At 33.6% G+C, this 21,937-nt stretch overlaps 1 protein-coding gene across 1 annotated transcript; it reads left to right on the top strand.

The window, feature by feature from the left end:
* Positions 1-9,012: 9,012 nt before the first annotated feature.
* LOC105762973 (serine/threonine-protein kinase BSK1) lies at positions 9,013-13,257 on the top strand. Its single transcript, XM_012580973.2, has 9 exons — positions 9,013-9,570; positions 9,664-9,799; positions 10,039-10,172; positions 10,287-10,392; positions 11,026-11,111; positions 11,421-11,609; positions 11,907-12,071; positions 12,162-12,275; positions 12,644-13,257. The coding sequence occupies exons 1-9, from the start codon at positions 9,247-9,249 to the stop codon at positions 12,896-12,898; spliced, it is 1,509 nt and encodes a 502-aa protein (XP_012436427.1). The 5' UTR covers positions 9,013-9,246; the 3' UTR covers positions 12,899-13,257.
* Positions 13,258-21,937: the final 8,680 nt, after the last annotated feature.

Below are 21,937 nucleotides of genomic sequence, written 5' to 3'. Positions count from 1 at the left end.
GATATCAACCCCTCGAAAGGTCTGCAGTCGCCTCGAGCGACTCAAATAACCTAAATGATCATAACAGTGTAAATGGGCCCAAGGCCCATTACTCGACCCACATGCTCGTACGGCCCGTTCAGCCCAGTTTTCGCCACGGCTATGAGATCTACATATCCCAGTCCAGTATTTGCCACAAATCGTGGATTTCATCCGTGTGGGGCCCACGAGCCCATTGAGCCCACAGGGCCTATTTCGGCTTAACGTGGCCCATTACGGCCTAAGCCAATGAAAATGCTCATGGAGGCCTCCACAGTCGATTGCCTATGATTCGTGGATTTGGCCTAACCGTATTTCTAGCTTTTCAGCTTTTGTCGTTCTACAGTTACAGTGGTGTGTTTACACACCTGATGCGATTTGCAGATTCCCTTCGTTTCAAACACTCTTATTCCGAAAATCAATGATCATCGCACCCTTGGTTCCCAGGCAATGTGCCAATCAACCTCGACCACCACCTACACAAAAGTCACCATCTTTATATTAGACTCATACTTGACAAACCATCTCAATTGCACCCCACTTACCACTCAATACTATTTCTCAAAAAGTAACAGATGACTCCTTATCATACCATAACCACTTACCAACAACGATAAAACAGATTGCAGATCAGAGATGTAGCGTACAAAGAACCGAGAATCAGGATTAATCTATCAATATTCGGCCAATGGAGAGCACTTGAAGGAGAGGAAGAGAAAAATGTGCACTCCCAATTGATCAACGAACCCTTGCTAAGCCGAGAGCTATTCGACAGAGATTAAAAAAAGAAGAAGGGAGAATCGACTAGGAGAGAAAACCGAAAAGAAAAATGGTGAGGGAGGAGAGAAGCTGTATTTGGCCAAGGTTGAAAGAAAAGGAATGAAACCCGAATTCTAACTCTCACCAAATCAGCAACAACCCCAAATCCCAAAAATTCCTCCTCCAATTCGGCTACACACTCTCCATCCACTTCCTATCCCTTAATTTTCTACTATTATCTCTCCACAACAACAACCTCCCCAAATCCCAATATTCTCTCCTCAAATCTCTCCAAATATCCCCCTTCAATTCTCTCAATACGAATTAGGCAGCAAAATAAATACTCCATTTTTTATGCGCCACCACTCGAACCTTAGACCCCATGTACACTCTACGCACCCCTTACCACTAGACCAACAACTCCTCTGCATCATATTTTAACCATAATAATTTAAGAACCTACTATCTAGATCAAATGATTTTATTCACTTAAAATAAAAATTTTGCATAAGCCAAAGCTTGAACCTTTGACTTCTCAAACACTTCCAAACACTTCTAAATCCATTGAAGCAGACATTCATTTATGTCACTTACTTGAACAACTAAATATTTATGTGCAGTCTCCTAACTATTCCCTTGTTCAAAACCTATTTCTTCTAGGCCCAAAATTTGGGGTGTTACATATACAGTTGAAAAGATCAAACTTTTTAAGCACCTTTTTCAATGTAATATGTTGTGATAAAGCTATAGTGCTTTCATCTCGGGTTATTTTAATTCCAAGAATAACATCTGCTACACCCATATCCTTCATAGCAAAGTTGTTTGACAAGAATTTCTTTATGTTTTCTATTTGTTCCAAATTCGTGCCAAAAATGAACATGTCATCTACATATAAGCAAATTATGACACCTTTTCCATTTTCAAATTTGCTATATATGCACTTATCGAATTCATTTATTTTATAGCCATTAGCTGAAACAACCTTCTCAAACTTTTGGTGCCATTGTTTTGGTGCTTGTTTAAGTCCATATAAAGATTTAACAAGCTTACATACCTTATGCTCTTGTCCTGGAACAACAAATCCTTCTGGTTGTTCCATGTACACTTCCTCTTCCAATTATCCCTTTAAACATGTAGTTTTAACATCCATTTGGTGAACAACCAAATTATATATAGAGGAAAATGATATTAAGAGTCTAATTGTGCAATTCTTGCTACTGGAGCATAGGTGTCAAAATAATCAATACCTTGTTTTTGTGTAAAACCTTTGGCTACCAACCTTACTTTAAATTTATCAATGGTTCCATCGACCTTCATTTTCTTTTTGAAGATCCATTTACAACCTTTTTGTTTGGAACTCGGTGAAAGATCAACTAAGATCCAAGTTTGATTTCCTATTATTGAATCCATCTTATCATTTATTGCTTCTTTCCAAAAAGTAGAGTCTTGAGATTTCATTGCCTCTTCAAATGTAATAGTTAGATTCCGTATTATAACAATAATGTATCTTATAGCATATACTCTCACACTTTCCTTTTACAAAAACATAATGAAATCGGTCCAAAATATTTGACCTTTTAATCCTCTTAGTACTTCTTCTTAATTCTTGACAAGATTCATCATTATTATAAATTTTTTTCCAATGGAATCTCATTTTCATTTAAAGAATGAATCAATTGTTGTGGTGTAATTGCCTTGATATAGAATTAAATCTATTTTCATCAAAAATAGCATCTCTTGATTCAATAACAATATTAATTGAAATTGAATCATTTGGTTCAATTACCATGAACCAATATGCCTTGCTATTATGTGCATATCCTATAAATATGCATTTAATTCCTCTTTCACCTAACTTTTTATGTTTAGGTGTTGGAACTTTGACAATAGTTCTACAACCCCAAACCTTCAAATAATTAAGGTTTGGTTTCTTTTTCTTCCATTGTTCATAGGGGGTTATTTTAGTTTTCTTATTAGGAACTCTATTCAATATATGACAAGCTGTTAGAACAACTTCTCCCCAAAAACCTTGTCCAAGACCTGAATATGATAACATTGAATTTACCATTTCAGTCAAGACTCTATTTTTCCTTTCAGCTACACCATTTTGTTGTGGTGTGTAAGGGGCTGAAACTTGATGGACAATTCCAGTGGATTCAAAATAACTTGGATTATAGTATTCTTCACCTCTATCCGATCTTAAGAACTTGATAAATTATTCACACTGAAGTTCAACTTCAAATTTATAAACTTTAAATTTATCAAGCTCTTCATCTTTTGAATGCAATAAATATACATAACAATATCTAGAACAGTCATTAATAAAATTAACAAAATATTTCTTTCCACCTAATGTAGGAGTATTATGCATGTCACATAAATCACTCTGTATCAAATCAAACAATTTTGTTTTCCTTTTAACCTTAGTGAAAGGGTTTCTTGTAATTTTAGTCAACATACATGTATTGCATTTTTCAATATTATTATTAAAACATGATTAAATCTAACTTATACATGTCATTCAATTTTCTATAATTCAAATGACCTAATCTATACTGCCATAAACAAAAGGATTCAACCATATAAGTAGAAATAGTATTTTTATTCTTATTAATAATATTGAGTTTGAACATACTCTCATACATATACCCTTTCCCTACAAAAATTCCTCCCTTAAACAAAATAAACTTATCTGGCTAAAAAACAAGTTTGAAGCCAAACTTATTCAACAGACTTCTAGACACTAAATTCTTCCTAACTTTTGGTACATAATATACATCATTTAAGGTTAAAACCTTTTTAGAAGTGAATTGTAGTTCAACAGACCCTTTGCCTTTGATTGCTGCGGTGGAAGAATTTCTCATGTATAAGACATTGTCATTGTCACATTATGTGAATTTTGTGAACATGCTTTTGTCTTTGCACACATGTTTGGTTGCTCTGGTATCAATTCACCATGTATTATCATCTTGTGCCATATTAATTTCAGATATCATTGCAACGAACTTTTAGTTATTATCAGCCTTAGAAGATGATTTCTTCTTTAAAAATCGACATTCATTCTTGAAATGTCTCGGCTTACCACAATGATAGCATGAGCCCTTTTGTTTCTTTTTGAACTTAGGTACTCTATCAGTCTGTTTGAACTTTCTCTTGAATGGTTTAGTAGTCTGTACTTCCTCCGTAACATGCACTTTGGCATTTTCAGAATTTAGGTTCTAATCTTGCTTTCGATATTCTTCTTCAATACGAAGATGATTTGCCAAAGCCTCAAGAGATATTTCCTCTTTCTTATGTTTTAGAATTCTTTTAAAGTCTATCCAAGATGGAGGAAGTTTGTGTATTGTAGAGGATACAACAGCCATTTCATCCATTTTCATATCATATTACTTGAATTGATTCAACATCTTTTCAATATCACGAAATTGTTCCATAACAGAACGACCATTAACCATTTCATAATTATTGAAACGACTGACAAGAAATTTCTTACTTGTAACATATTCGATCATGTATCTTGTCTTCAATTTGTCCTATAATTCTTTAGCGGTGACCTCGTTTTGGCAGGTGTCGAACAAAACATCAGATAAACCATTCAATATGTGGCCCATGCACATGTAATCAGCATTGTCCCATTTTTGTCTTTCTCGGGTTGTAGCAACCGATTCGTTTTCATTCTCTTCAGATCTTGGAGTATCCAAAACATAAGCAACCTTCAAAGTTGATAATAAGAAGTGCATCTTTTTCTGCCATCGTCAAAAATTGCCACCATCAAATCGATCAAGTTTGAAAAAGTTGGAAGCCAACTCCCTTAGTGTTCCACTTTCATGTGTTATGGTAGTCGTCATGAAATATAACCTTAAAATTGTTAGTACAAATCTCCGGTGAGGAAAATCTCAAACACACGAACGAAACTTGAACAGAAAAAAAAGAAATAGGATAAGGCTCCAAGGCATGTATCAAGTCACTATCTTTAAGGTTATATTCGCCCCTACCTATCTTCGGTGTGCAAATGAGTTCCAAGCAAATTAACCTCGAGGATACAATGAAGCCAATGACTATTTGCGTTTTGGACTGACGAGAATAGTTCACTACGCATTGAGCAATGTATAACAAGAAACTCAATTTTTACAAAGGATTTTTGCAGTAATACTTTATAGAATAATCTAATAATATTAGAAAATGAAGGAAGGAAAGAAAGAATATTAGAATCTGTTGGTGTGTTTTCCAAATGAAATCTCATTCCTATTTATAGGAATTTTCATGTCTCTTTATAGAGACATCTTTCAATAGATGTCTTTCGAATAATAATGTCTTTAAAATAAACACATAATTATTCATTTAATATTATAACTATTTAAATAGTTATAATTCTTTTCAAAAATTAAATAATATAACTTTTGATTAATTACACCCATTCATTTATAGTTATTGAAACACTATGAATATTTGAAAATGTTCCAACATATGAGTTATCCTTGAAACTAGTGATGTTTGGATGGTATTTTGAGGTTTTAATATGTTTGTAAATGTTGTGAATTGATTGGTATATGTTTGAAAATGTTTGATATTTGATAAGTGCGTATTTCTCCAATTATTGTAATATTTCTCCTTTGAATTATACTATTTTTGTTTCTAATTATATTATTTATACTTATATTTTATTTATTATTGGTTTACTGAATAATTGGAGAAAAAAGAGCTTAAAGTTTATTTTTGACAAGTCTTTGTGGTTTGGACTTTCAACACAGTATAATACCTATATTTTGGTCATAACTTGAGCTACAAATGTCTGTTTTGAGCCTATAATGTACCGATTCGAAGGGAATTAAAAGATCTAACTAAAGTTATTTCATGGAAGAAGCCCAAAAATTTCAAGAAGATGCACAAAATAGCCTAGAAGTTTGACGCAAAATTGTCAAAATATCTAGAAAAATTATGCCTTATGTAATTAAGGGAACTTTTATACTTTCTCCATTATATTATTTTTCCCCTACAAGTAGACATTATTAGGGGAGATTTAGACTTATTCTTAGTTTTATTTTGTTTTCTTTATTTTATGGGTTTTTAAACCCGCTTTTCTAGTCAAAGGTTTTATCGAAGTTTGATTCAAAATTTGTGAGACTTAAGCGCTTAAGTGTTTTTTTTTTTGGTATTCATGCTTCTTCTATTATAATTACAACTGCTCGAGTTTATTAAATATGTAACCAATATTTGATATCTTAGAACGGTTGCCTTATCAATTAGGATAATTAAATTTGTAATTGTTTAATTCATTCTAATACTAGTGACAAATTGCATAACTCACTTATGTTGTAGTTTACGATTATGTAGTGTAGATGTGTGATCTAGCTTAAATGAACCCCACTGATGTGAGTTTGTTGGTTAGAATTAGGTCTTTGTAGTTCTTAATGCTGTTGGTAAGTTAAATCTTGGGCATTGAGTCACAAGGTTATTTATCAGTTAGGAAATTAATTTCAAACGAGCTGCCTCTTGGTTACCGAACAGGTAATGAGAGATTGGTTTCCCAACACGGAGTCAACAACAAGAACTAATTTGTTAAAGGCATTAAAGTTATCTTTCGTCGATAATTGAATCTACGAATCAAACGGAGATTTTACTTTTGACTAGAGTTTTTCCTTATTGATTTTATTTTATTTTATTTTACAATCTCGTTTTACTTTATTTTAATTTTAATCCCCTTTATTTTTATTTTTATTAAAGAAATAGAATTATCATTAGTCTCCGTGGATAAAATCCTACTTGTTGCTATAAACTAATTTATATGTTTAAATAGGTTTTTTTATTTTATTTTTGTAGGTCTCGATAGCCTAACAATATTGAATTTGACAATTTTGACAGCATTGTCATGACAATGTTAATATTGTTGTCGCAACAACGATGGATCTCCTTCTTTTCTTTCAACAGTGAGGCTATTGTCACAACAAAGCTTTTTTTTTTTTGTCGCGACAAATAGGTCATTGAATACCCTTGGCAAGTGAATGCCTTTCAGTTGTCACGACAAGGACCCTTCTCGTACTTTTTTCCAAGTCACTTGAGTTTCTCATATTGCCTTCATTCGTTTTGACTTCTAATCACAACCAAATCGTAAGGGATGCTTAGAAATGATTTGTAATACCTCAAATAAGCTTATATAAGTTGAAATGAAGTGTGTAAAGTGAAGCTAGAATTGTAATGACTCAAAGCTCAAGTGTGGCATCTGTTGCTTGGGTTACAGGTAAAACTTGAGTAAAGAGTGTTACAATAGGTAAGGTTAAGTTGTACAGGTGGTTGAGCAATATGTCCCTGATCTTAAGCGGAGCATGTGCATAGTGGAGTAGTTCCCTAATGAGACATGCTATTAGTGGGGGTGATGTTTTGGCGAAGCATGTGTAACAATTATCAATTGTTGGTGAGGGACAAATAGTTCTCCTTATAGGGTGAAGATCGCGAGGAGAGGAGGTAGTGCTTAAGGTACTATAATGGAGAGTTGGAAGGAGAGGAAGGATGAGAGAGATATAGCCAAAGAGCCAGGAAAGGTATATATATGATTGACCTCTCAATGCCATGTGTTGTCTCATAATAGGTAGACCTATCATTTAGTGATTCCTTATTAGGTTGCAATGTGATGTAATATGATGAGGTTACAAGGTATGATGATGAAAGTGATAACTGTCTTGTTGGTATGGTTGAGTCGTATGAGCTTGAGTCTTAGGCAAATGACATGCAGCGCGAAATAGTTCCCTTGACGAGGCATGTTGTTTATGCGGGTGATATAGTGAAGGTTTTGACAGAGTATATGTAACAATATTAGTAAAATCATTAATAACAATATTTAACACAATACTTTTACTATAAATTATATATTATTAATAAAAGATATTGCAATTTTAACCTTAGACTCCAAGCTACCGATGTTATACGATAAAATAAACTAATTAAATAACATCTAAACTCATTTTTGAAGATTTTTAACAGAAAATTCTATACCTCCTTTGGTTACTAGTGTAATAATATGAGAAAAAAACTTATTTATTACATATGTATTACAATAGTTTTCATAAGGTGAAGAATAGTTAGTACAATTTTAAACTTAAAATTAGAAAGATGAGTGAAATCTCTAGAAAAATAAGACCTCTTTAAAATAAGTAAAAAATATTCCTTATCTTTACTAAAAAATAAATCATGGGAAAATGTATGAAAATTTTTTTTGAGAAAAGGGGCGTATAGAATTATAATATTCATTAACAAAATCCTTTTGCAATTTTGTTAGGAAGTTGCTGGTTATTGTTTAAATAAACCCAAAGTGGTAGGCTTTAAAAAGGGACAAACTTTGGTATCAGTATTGACTTCTGAAGTGGTTACTTACCCAACAGCGAATAGATTGTTCTTATTATTTTGTTAATTAGTCTTCTTTTTCCCAGCTGGAAAATGAAAGAAAGAAAGCTGTTTATTTAATGTTCTTGCTTAAAAAAATTGCCATGACCTGACATCTAGACACTGCCACATCATCATCTTCATTTGATGGGTTAGCTATTGGTGGAGACCAGAGAATATATGCTTTCTCCATTATTTCAATGCTTAAATCTGTTGTTATATTCTCATAAAAGCTAATTTTAAGTATCTAAAAACAATGAAAATCTTACTATATTTATTAATTTGTTCAAAATAATACATTATGTATAAAAAGATTGAGTTTTTTTCGACTGAATATGAGTTTAGCTCGTATTATATTGCAAAAGTTGAATTTCAGTTTAAAATTTTGGAGGTATATGAGGTAAGGAATTATATAAAAAGAAATTAGCTCAAGTTTTATGATATGAACTAAATTAATGGAACATCAATGTGCAAGTTTGGCTGTAAATAAGGGACTAATTTGTTGACCCCTAAACCAAATAAATCTCAACTCAACCATATATATATATATATATATATGTTTCTTGTAGGAGTTGTTGGTTCAATGAACTCTTCCAGTCTTTGGGTTTTTCCGTATGAAAATTACATCGAATTTAACAATTTACAGTGAGAAACACAATCTGAAGAAAAAAAAAAAAAAAACAGTGTGAACTGAAATTAATATAATATATCTTGAAATTAACAACGTTTTATGAGTGAATTATGATTTAACTTGAGAAGCAACTGAGTAATTTCCCGAGGGCTGCATTAGAAAAAAAAAAGAAGAAAGAAAGGGACTGCAAACTATAAATATCACTGTCTTAAAGTTGGAAATGATGAACTCCTTTATTACTGCAAGAAATTAAAACAATGTAAATCTTGTAATAGGGAAAGTTAGCAGTGCAGCAGCCCTCACGCCACAAGCAAACGAGCAGCCATTAAAACGAGTAATAACGAAGACAAAAGCCCAAATAGATTCTACTCTTAAGTTCTAAACCATTTTTATTCTTTTCTTTTTTTGTTGTTCTTTTTTTTTTTTTGAGAACTAAAAGAGAGCTTCAAGAAAGCTGAATTATGGGTTGCTGTCAATCATCTTTTCAAACAGAGACTCACCCAGAAAATGACCAGACCCAACAACAACAGGAGCCACAGAACCGTAGCCAATCAAGTCCGGGTGCTGTACCCGACCCGGCTGTTGCTAATGGAGTCCCTTCTTTCTCAGAGTTCTCCTTGGCTGGCCTGAAAGCGGCCACCAATAATTTCAGTTCAGATAACATAGTTTCTGAAAGTGGGGAAAAGGCTCCTAACCTTGTTTATAAAGGTCGTTTGAAGAACAGGAAATGGATTGCTGTTAAGAAGTTTACTAAGATGGCTTGGCCTGACCCCAAACAGTTTGCGGTATTATTTCTTCATTGTTTTTGATTTAATGTTTTTTTCTCAGTATTTTCTTTTGGTTAGATATTTGAAGTGGGTTTTTATGGATTTGGTTAGGAGGAAGCTTGGGGAGTAGGGAAGTTGAGACACAAGAGGCTCGCAAATTTGATAGGATATTGCTGTGATGGAGATGAAAGGCTGCTTGTTGCTGAGTACATGATAAATGATACTCTTGCTAAGCATTTGTTTCACTGTCAGTTCTCATTCTCCATAAATTTTTGTTTTAGTTTCTTGCTAATTTAATGAGTTCCTGTAATCCATAAAGAACTTATAAGCTATGCTAGAGGTGGATTTTTCTTAGTAAGTTTGATATAAAGGGTAACATTCTTTGATCTTTTTCCTTTTCTAGTTACATGCTTGTAAGTTGAATATATATATCTGGACCTTCTGATTATCTCAGGCTAAGTTTGGATCTTTGTTCACATTATACAGGGGAAAATCAAACCATCGAGTGGGCAATGCGATTAAGAGTAGCTTTCTGCATTGCTGAGGCTTTAGATTATTGTAGTAGCGAGGGTCATCCATTATACCATGATCTAAATGCTTACCGGGTTATTTTTGATGAGGTATTGTCTCTTGAATTTGAGAATGCTTATTATGTATAGGCTTTTTTCCTCCACTTCCTCTATGATTAACTATCAGTGGGCCAGTAATTGATTTCTTTCTAATGGATTTTGTAGGATGGTGATCCACGTCTTTCATGTTTTGGCCTGATGAAAAATAGCAGGGATGGAAAAAGTTATAGTACTAATCTTGCCTACACACCTCCAGAGTATCTTAGAAATGGTAATTCCTTTGCTAATTTTTTTATTTGTTGTTGGTCTTAGCGTCCAAATATAAAGGACTTACCTGCTATTTATCTCTGGATTTACTTTGGTCCTTACTCATGTTACTCCACATAACTGGTTTCTATCCAATCCATCAGTTTGCTGCAAGTGCTTGCATGCTTTCCCAGTAAAAGATCTCTCTTCCTTTTTTATTTCATCCTACTGTTCTTCAATGAAGTTGAGTAAACTATGTGAAAGATGTTACCAACTTTCGCGAACTTCTGTTGTTTCAGCAGTTACTGGTGGGACTCCTAGAGATTTTTGTTTCTTAGTCACTTTCACTGGCAGAAACTTGGTTGGTACTTTTCATAGAGCTATAATATGGAACTTGAGGCCAGGCTTTTTATGAAAATGGATTCTGTCGTTAATTGTTTATTGCTATATATTTGGTGCTTACATGGATGAGTTGTTCTGTTCTTTACATGTAAATCATCTCTGATTAGTTGTTTATCTGCCATTGTATAGTCTGAGCCATTTTCTAATGTTACATGATGTATGAGAGCTGTTTTCTCTTTTCAAACTGCACGATTATTTTCATTGAATTTTCTCGAACTGATGCTTCTTGTTATTGCAACAATTTGGTAATTTGTAGGGAGAGTCACCCCTGAAAGCGTTATTTACAGCTTTGGCACTGTTCTTCTTGATTTGATAAGTGGGAAGCACATCCCTCCTAGTCATGTAAGTAGATATAAATGGCTTATATTATGGTAGAAAGGATTCATATATAGTGTTCTGTAGGTTTTCTTTCTTTTTCAAAATTCTGCAACTCAAAATCAGTTACCTTATGGGCTCTTGCAATTATTGTCAATGAGCGCTTGCTATTGAAATTGCAAGTTAATGATTTAACAGCTATACTCCAATTCCCATTTTTCTGATTAATTTAAGTACTTTATTTTTCCATTTTAAGATCTGCTTTTCTCATGTTTTTACGTGTTCTACTACAATACAAACTTCAGTTTTATTATTGATGGCCATGCGTGTTTGCAGGCACTCGATATGATTCGAGGTAAAAACATCATTCTACTCATGGATTCACATTTAGAGGGGAAATTTTCTACAGAGGAGGCAACTGTGGTTGTTGGCCTTGCCTCTCAATGTTTGCAATATGAACCCTGGGAACGGCCCAGTACGAGGGACCTTGTCGCTACACTTGCTCCATTGCAAACCAAACCTGATGTAAGGAGCTTTCGTGCTTTTACCTATTCAATTTCGTAAATACGTAAAATTTTTAATTAGGGGTGATCCAAATACTTAGGGCCTGGAGGTCACATTTGGTCCCTTTAGTTTAGGGTTGAAAACTTTTCACATAGATGGTTTCTGCAGTAATAAAGTTTGTTCAATGGCCTAGGTATGCTGAAAAGAAAATTATGAGTATTGTATGCAAGTCATCCGAGATACTTAAAGGTCTTCTGTATCAATGCTTCTTTATGTACTTCCCTTTAGGTCCTGATTATTTGTCTCTTGGTCTTGCAGGTTCCATCTTATGTCATGCTCGGAATCTCAAAGTATGAGGAAGCTCCACCAACACCGCAGCGTGCACTTTCACCAATGGGTGAGGCCTGTTCACGACATGACCTCACAGCGATTCATCAAATATTGGTAATGAATCACTACAAGGATGATGAAGGGTCAAATGAGGTGAATGACTCGTTTGAATGAATCCTCCATGACCATTCCTTTCCCTTTAGTCTTTTTCTAAGAAGTTTATTTATATGTGGATTGGCTCAGTTATCTTTCCAAGAGTGGACCCAGCAGATGAGAGATATGCTTGAGGCTAGGAAGCGAGGGGACTATGCATTCCGTGATAAAGATTTCAAAACTGCCATTGACTGCTATTCCCAGGTTAAAACTTTAACTTTCTTTCTGTGATTGAGAATTTGTCAATGATGCTCTCTTGCTAAGTTATTGTTTTGACACTTAAATACCGTGACAATTGAAAATGTATTAATGGAATTTTCTGCTTGTTCGATGGGGTTCATATTTTAACTTTCTCCAAAATTAAATTTGTATTCATCAAAGATCAGTTATCATAGAAGCAAGCAGCTATTCTGACCAAAATGAACTTTATGTAATTGTGGGTTTATGCTTTAAGTTGACCCTCTTGAGCATTCAAATTCATGCTGTAATTAGGCTTATGTTAAACCATGAGCAGTATTAAACCATCTTGATCTGGTATGGAAACCTTAAGGTTGTTATCTCTTTCTATGCAGTTCATAGATGTTGGAACCATGGTATCCTCCACGGTTTTTGCTCGGCGCAGTCTGTGCTATCTATTTTGTGACCAACCAGATGCTGCCCTTGCAGATGCAATGCAAGCACAAATTGTGAATCCTGATTGGCCAACAGCCTTCTACATGCAGTCAGTTGCCCTTGCCAAACTAGACATGCAAAAGGATGCCGCGGACATGCTGAATGAAGCTGCTGGACTTGAAGAAAAGAAGCAACGAGGCGCGAAGGGATCATGAGACCACAGATCTAGTATTGATCTTAAAACCCTGTACCCAATCTTTCTGAGGCTGCCCAAAGTCCATGTAAAAATGTGAACTTGGAGGCTCCACCATTCAGCTACGTGTAACACAAATCTTTGTTGGTCAATGATAGGGTTCCTGAAGCACTTCTCAGTATCTCTTATAGAAGCAGTGAAAGGCAGTCCAAGACAGTTTTGCTATTAAGCATGCAGTATGTATGTATGATGGGAATCATGCTCAATAACTGCTCTGTAGGTACAAAGTGTTGCTATTGTGTACTCTTGTCTGATTGTCTCCTTCATTTGAAGGAACCAATTTTCATGTTAAAAAAAAATGGGGGAAATCTTCTTCTTGTCTTTTGCTTGTCTCGGATCCACCAAGTGAATGGCAACATATCAGATAACTCTTCCACCTTTGATATCTGCAGTTGTTTTGACATAAACTGTGGAGGCAAGAACAAGATAGGAGGCAAAGCTTAAATGCCATTCCATTTGTGTTTATGTTTTGTCTACGGTAAGACGCATTTTTTCCCTTTAATATGATCAGAGCTTGAGGTGGAAGGTGCATTGACTTATCAAATTGTAGATTGAAGCCTTTTGTCTTTTTGGTCTAAAAAGAAAAACATGTTTTCTACAGCTTTAAACCAAAAACCCAATTTTCATGCTCGTTCAAACAGTTTGCCTTGTAGATCCCATCCACTTTTACTCAAATAGACGAGCATCTGTGTAGGCTAAAATCCAGTGAAACAGCCTCTTCATCATCTCATTCAATCAACCAAAAACTAAATGACCTTAGAGATCTTTATGATTTGGTTGATAGTTTGGTTCAATTGCCTCACTCACAGAATTCCTTAGCCCAACAATGCACTGATAAACAGGTTGATGAGTTGTTGAATGGGTCTCTCAGGCTCTTGGATGTGTGTGGTGTAGCCAAGTCTGCTTTATTGCAGGCCAAGGAAGATACCCAGAAACTTCAATCAATTTTGAGAAAAAAAGGTGATGAAGCTGAAATTATTACTGAAGCTAAGGGATACTTAGCCTCAAGGAAGAAAGCAAAGAAGTGAATGAACAAGTCTTTGAGAGATTTGAAGATTAAACCTGACTTGGAAAATGATGTTGAAGCTACACTTAACATGTTGAGAGAGGTAGAGGGAGTTACCCTCATTGTGTTTGAATCATTCTTGTAATACCCAATTTTTACCTGGCCCGCACCAAATAAATAAAAACAAATACAGAGTCCGATTACAAACGGGCCACAAGGCCCAAACCAAAACAAAGCAGAGGCCCGAAACTTGGTGGCCCAAAATAGATGAAGAAACCCTAGGGTTTCTAAGGATCAGCAGCGCCGCAACTCAAACCTTCCCCAAAGGCCGAATCTCCACACGATCTTCACCTACAAACACAAGAAAGGAAAGAAAATCAAAGATTTCGAAATCAAATCAAATAGTTATTAGCAGGTTTCTTTGTATATTTTACGATGGCTATAAAAGCAATCTGAACACACTGTAATAGGGAGGCGAATTCGAAAATCAAATAAAAACAGAAGCTTTCATTTTCGCAATATAGAGAGCATAATCGATTAAAGGTTGATACTTCTAGTTCTATTTTATTTTTTTGTTATATGTATTTATTTTTATCATTTATATACATATAAATAATATAAATACAAAAAGGAAAGAAATAACCTGGGTTTTAAGCCCTGATCGCCGTGAACGGCCGAGGAACCGTCTCCGAGGAAAGACAGTCGGAAATCGAAAGGTTTCTTGGGCTTTTGAGGTGTTTCTTCGAATCTTTTGAGGGTTTTGAGCCCGGATTTGCGTTTAGGGGCTTCGGAGGGATCGAATCTGAGATTCTCCTTTTAAACCACCACCAGTATCTGCCAAGTGCTAACGCCGGAGATCGGCGGGCCGATGGCCGGCGATGACTGGCCTTAGGTAGGTGCGGAGGAGAGGGAGAGGTTGAGAGCCTATTTTAGAGTTTTGTTTTTAAAGAAAGGGAAAAATGAATTTTTTTTTGAAGGTTGTTTGACTTAAAAAGCCTAGTGAAACGTATTGGATGTGACACGTTGATTTCTCGAGATAAAGATTTTTTAAAAAAATAATAAAGGGAATATTGAGTGTTTGAGATTTTAAGAAATCGTGCCCTAACGTATTGGGCTGCGATTTCTTCATAAATTTTAAACAATTAGATATTTTCTTAAATTTTATTACACGAGTTTTTGACTAACTCATCAGGAAGAGAATAAAATATTGTGCCCTAACGCATTGGGTGTGATATTTTCCTTTTCCAAAATGAGAAAGTCTTAATAAATAATTTAATTTAAATAAAGATCGTATTTATTAACTCTCGACATTAAGACACTAATTAATCAACTTGGTACCAAATTTTGGGAGTTAGGAGGGTGCTAATCCTTCCTTGTGCGTAACTGACTCCCGAACCCATTTTTCTAAAACTCGTAGACCAAAGTCGTATTTAGGTGATCCAATCACACCATAATAACAGATTGGTGGCGACTCCCAATTTTTGTTTTTTAAAATCGACAACTAATTTTTGTTTTTTTTCCAAAATAAAAAAATGGTTTCAACAATTCTTGTATTAGATCAATGGCGCAATGATGCAACCAAGCAGATGCACTCCAATCCCGTAACTTGCGAGGGAGAAGCAACAGAAACCAACGAATTCGAGAAAGTGAATGCAGTTTTGAGCACTCTCATTGATTACATGGCTAGAAAATGTAGCAACATGAGCACTGAGAATGCACAAATTGAGTTGGAATCATTTTGAAATATTTTCAAAATATATATAGTATTTCAATAGTTGCAAATGAAAAGTTAGTAACCAAAAGTTAATGTCAGTTGGTTATTAACAAAAAATTGTCACTATTTATAGTGATGAGTTATGTAATAATAAATAGTAATAATTATTCAAGTAGATATGTATTGAATTAATTATATTTATTTCTAAAGATGACTATTCGTTTGGAAAGTTACGACCCTAAGAAGAGACATAAGGCTTCCTATAAATAGGAGTGAAATTTTATTTATATGATATACCAAAAAAGTATAGAAACAAAGTTTCTTTTTATTCTCCTACCATCTTTTATATTCCTAGATTGTTTTATAAAGAAATATTGCAGAAATTCTTTATAGAAGTTGATATCCTTTTTATGCTCCGCTCAGTGCTTAGTGGATTGTTTCCGTCAGTGCAAAACATAGATAGTCATTGGGCTTCATTGTATCTTTGAGGTTCATTTGCCAGTAACTTTTTTGCACACCATAATATAAGCAGGGCGAATAGATCCTTAAAGAAAGTGACATTGATACATGTATTGAAACCTTCATTAACTTTCATAAGTTCATTTTTATCCCCACAAACCAACAATTTTATGAGAAATTAAATAAAATGTCTGTTCATTATACTTTCACATGACACTACAAGCATGGTACTATGAGGATGGCTATCGACAAATTTGGTTGCATCGAGGTCAATGATCTTGTCAAAATTTGATTTAGAAGAAATCTCTATCGCAAGGAAATGTATGTCCAATTTATTGTTTTACTCATTTTGAATGAATTAAATTTCAGCAGTTCTTATATAGATAGTGTTGAATAAAACACGTTAGCGAAAAAAATAGATAAATATAAATAAATATTTATATATAAAATAAAATATAAGTAGAATAATTTATATTTCAATCGTCAAATAATTAAATCAATAAAAACCGTAACAAAAAGTTGAAATCAAAAGAAAGAATAGAGATTTTACTAAACGTTGAGGCCTATTAAACACAGTTTCCTTAAGACAGATTCGACCACTCCAACGGTACTTGAGAAACGTTGGTCGAATGTCTCCTAAGATACAACAACAACAATGATCAAAGCAGTAGCACCTCTGCGGTGATCAACGAATGAACGTTGTCTTTTTCTATCACTGGAACGTTGAAAAATATGGAAAGGATAAAGAAGAGTTTTGAGAGCAAAAGAATTTCGGTGTGAGAGAGTATTAGTGTCGGAAAAGTTCTACAGAATACATAGCCTTTTTAGGCATTTAATAGGGAAATCTGCCATCAAAGGAGCTACCAAATCAATTTGATTAAAAATTAAATCAAATTGATTGGAATCAAATAAAATAAGATAATGTCCTTATATAAACAGATTATGTCTGAGGAAAAATAATTGCGTGTTGGGCTAAAATATTCACAGGCCCATTTTGGGCCTAACCGGTCCTAACATTTCGCGTCACCTACGTCGTGCAAGTGCACCCCAATCCCACCGGGTTTGGACCTACACCCCTCTACGCGCAAGGCAAGGTTTCAAGCTTAGTCATTCAATCACCCTTTAAGAGGGTTCCTGTAACAGCCCAATTTTAACCCTAACCGGAATAGTGGTTTTGGGACCATAAATCCTAGTTAGAAAAATATTTTAAAATCATTTTCTGTGTTTATTATGTATGAATTTACTTGTGTGAAAATTTCGTGCTTTAATTTTGTCGTTTGAGTGTCCGATTAAATAAAAGGATTAAATCGCGTAAAATGAAAATTTAGTGGTTATTTCTAAAAGGGTCGAATAGTGGTTGTTCTTTAAATATGGGGGTTTATGTTGCAATTTGACCATTGAAAAGATAGTGGACGGCACTATGTTTATAATATATAGTTTTATTATTATTTATAAAGGTTATAATAATAATTTATATATTATAATGTTATTATAATAAAAACAAAACATAAGAAAGTGGCCATATTCATTATCTTTGTGCCGAATGAAAAGAGAAAGAAAATAAGAAAACCAAGCTAGGTATTCGGCCCTTGTTCAAGCAAATTAAGGTATATTTCGGTTTCGGTTTTTGATGATTTTTATATTTTGAGATCGTTGTTTCGAATACTACTCGACCCATGCTTAAATTTTTGAATTTGATGATGATTTTGTGTTTTTCCATTGTTAAAAGCTTGTGATTTTGTTGTTTAATGATAAAAAAATAAAAGATATGAAATGGATATATATATGTTGAAATTAAAATTTTGATTATTTTGAGTAATTAGGGCTAAATTGCAAAAATAATAAATTGAGGGACTAAAATGTGAAATAAATGACATGCATGGACTTATATGAGCTTAGTGCATATTCGACCAAACTATTGTGCAAGGAAAGTTTGTTTATTTTGTATTTTTGTGAAATAGGGACTAATTTGTGAAAAATGTGAAATGTTCGGGGCAAAAGTGTAATTTTCCCATTTATGTGTTTTTGGATTTAATTGAATGAATATGTGGTTAAATTAGTTAAATTTGAACTTATTTAGATCAAGAACAGAAGAAAACGGAATTAGATCGGGGAAAGTCGAAAGTAGTCAAGTAGTCGACTGTGTCCGTCGATATTCGAGGTAAGTCGATAAGCATTTAAATGTTGTTAAATTCAAGAATATATAAATGATAAGTGATAACTTAAATTATTTTATTTGTTATATGCTTTGGATGAATGTGATTATCGAGATAGGGATTTTGTTTCGAGTTTGATTCGATTGATAATCAACGCCTGAAAGCCCCGTACGAACCCTAGGAATAGATAGGATACTTATGTCATGACATAGTACTCTGATATGTGTTTTCGTGTAAGACCACGTCTGGGACGTCGGCATCGACTTGTGTTTACGTGTAAGACCATGTCTAGGACATTGGCACCGTATTTGATTCGTGTAAGACCCTGTCTGGGACAGTGGCATCGATATGAGATAGCATGTAAGACCACGTCTGGGACGTTGGCATTGTTCGATATATGTGATTATCTGAGTATCCTATTAAATTTCGAATGGTTCAACGGGCAATGATAAGTTGTGATCGAAGGTGTAAAACGAGCTAAAACGATCAGGTATGAGTTAGTTGACTACCTATATAAAAATAAGGTAAGTTGGCCAGTTGGTATATGATACAAATTATATAAGTTACTAATGTGAACATATGTACATTGGTGGAGTATATTCGGCCATATGTTATCTATATGCATATGATGTTATATTTTGATTTAAAATTATATGTATATGTGTGTAAATATATATTCGAATATATAATGATATTATGTCTTTGAATTGATTGACACTTTGAATATATATACATATACATTCGGTTAAGATAAGATTTACTTAAGAAAACACATGTTTTATATGAAACGTTAAGCTTGAGGTTAAATGTGATTATGCTAGTATAATTTGATTTGGTAAAAAATGAGTTGATAATGTAGTTTATATTCGGTCAAAATTTGATATGTAATAATGAGGTTAAAAATGAGAGCGCACATGTGAACGACATTATATATATATATTCGGTCAAATGTTAAACTTATGTGTATTCGGTTAAATATGGATTTGATGTATAGTACGTGTTTGATAAATGTATTTTTCGATTATGGAAATGTATATGAATATTGAAAACATGAATTGATTTTGTTGTAACTAATTAAATGTTGTTAAGTTATCTATTTGCTTATGACTTACTAAGCTGTAATTGCTTACTTTGTGTGTTTTTCTTATGTTTTTAGAGTTCCAAAGACTTGCTCGGGTTGGAACACGTTGGAGTCGTGATCATACTATCCGGTTATGGCTTCGGTAAATTAAAGCTTTGAGTTTTTGGTTATGTGGCATGTATAGGCTAGTTTTAATTTAGTTTTTGTATATATATTTAGCCATGCAAAAATGGCTTGATCTAATGCTAATAATCCAAGGTTTAAGTAATTTTTGTCATAGTAAAGGCGTGGGGTATGCTTGGTATATGAATTTGATAAGACGTAATGATATATATATATATGTATGGTTTATAATTATTTTATTTTGGTAAGCTGGATATGGATGATGGATGTGTTATGGTTGTGGTTTGTCAATGATGCTAATGATTGTAATTTTTGGTCATGTATTAGTTTAATTTGTAAGTATGAATTATGGTCTAATTTGTGTGATGGAATGGTATTTAGATTTGTCTTGATTAAATAGTAAAATATTAAATATATTGAAGATGAAATAATGGTTATTTCGATTTATGTGATGTAAATATAGGTGATGGTCATAATCTAGTTTGTGATTTGGCATTGGTGATCAAATCATGTAGTTAAGTATTTAGTTATATGTTAATTTTGAATTTGGTTGTATTCATTATGTGTGGACTATGTTATGCTATGAATATTGGTAAATTGAAATGGTTAATTTGAGTAAATTTGTAATGGCATGAGTACATTGGTGAAATGGATTGAAAATGGAAATTGATATATTATTATATATTCGGTTGATGAATTGTAAACACACACATATATATATATATGTCTTTGAAAAGTTATTTGATAATTCGGTATGTAAAGGACTAACGATTTTAATGCTTGAATTACAAAATGTGTTATATGTATACATAGTGGTATGATCGATTATGGTAATTGACTTATTATTTTAAGTATGAAATATTTGCATTGGTATGTGTTCTTTTAAGTTTATGAAATGTTTATGCCATTATTATGATTTGACTATTTAGGCTTCATATAGGATGGCAAAGGTTGAATGTGATTTAAATGTTATATAGAAGTTAATTTGCATGACTGGATATATATATAATATATTGATTTGGGTGTGTATATGAAATTTTGATATGATTTATACTGTATGGTATTGGCATGTTTTGAATCGGCTAAAGTACTTGGGAAATGGCTAATGTTAGTCAAGCGAGTAAAGTATGTATTGGTTTTCTATGTATTTTAGGCTTAATAATTAGCATGCGAATTGGGTGTAAATTGTATGGTTAGTTTGCTAGACGAATGGAAGATAAGATGAATGGCAAAGCATACACATGTTTGGTACTTAAATGGGGAGTTAGGCATGTATGTCTTTTTAGTTAAGTTAAAAAAAATGGTACATATTTGATAAGGTTAAATGCCTTAGTGGCTAAGATGTTATATGCTAAACCTGACTATTTGGTGAAATTGATTATGTTGTATTTTCTAATGGACAATAAGCCGAGCGATATGGATTGTTTGGTTTTTTTGCACATGAACAGAAGTATGAATTGATATATTTGCTATTCAGCTTAAGAAGTAAAATATGCTTGGATGTCTTAATGTGTGTGCATGGAATTTGTAATGTGATGAGTCATCTTATAATTTGATTTTGAATGATATGAGTAAGAGGTATATATGTTTCGAATGATGGGATTTTAAAACATGTGTAATATGACTATTTTGAGCCGTGTTTTATATGGTAATGCCTTGTAACCCTATTCTAGTGACGGATACGGGTTATGGGTGTCACAGTTCTCATATATATATACATTTCACACTTGGTATTTAACCAATGTGGGATCTAAGCCTTTATTTTTCCTCAACAAATATTTCCAAGTAGCTTACTTTGAGCATCAATTTCTCATTCATCACTCAACCATTTTGAGCATATGATATACCGTTGTAAAGGTCTCATGGAGTAGAATATGAAACCATAATTTTATGATTCAACTCTCCACCTTTACCTATTGAGAATATGCCTTAAAGTTCCCATAAAATTTAATTTTTCCAACAATCCCCCACATGAATGAAAGTTGATAGTTTTATCGAAAAACATTGACTCGATGTGGTGATAGATTCTACAATCGATAGTTGCATAGGATAGGTAGGTATCCACCCTTGAACTTTCCCTTATGAAAGTATATTTACTTTACTAGTTGACCAGTAGACGTGATGTCCTTGAACTGTTCTACCGTTTGTATAAACGACGATATACATCACACAACTACCTCCCTGGCAAGGTTTTAAGTCTCATGGGTATGTTCATATAGCTGTGAACATCTCCTGGTTCTGCAAGAGTTTAAGAGAACTATGCCCCAATAGTCTCCTTGAAGCGGCCCCACTTCACTGTCACATAGGTGACTTATGTTGTTCGGTTCACCGAAATACATAATGGTTATTAAAAGCTGTGTTTAACCTCTCCCATTTTTTTACTCACTGTTTACATCATAGGAATGAACTTGGGATAAGAAACCCCCATAGTGACCTTACAAGGTCTATGCAATTAGGTTGTC

Source organism: Gossypium raimondii, chromosome 12, assembly GCF_025698545.1.
Source record: "Gossypium raimondii isolate GPD5lz chromosome 12, ASM2569854v1, whole genome shotgun sequence".
Classification (NCBI taxonomy): Eukaryota; Viridiplantae; Streptophyta; class Magnoliopsida; order Malvales; family Malvaceae; genus Gossypium; species Gossypium raimondii.
Note: the sequence above shows the minus strand (reverse complement) of the source record. Positions and strands in the feature narration are given on the sequence as shown.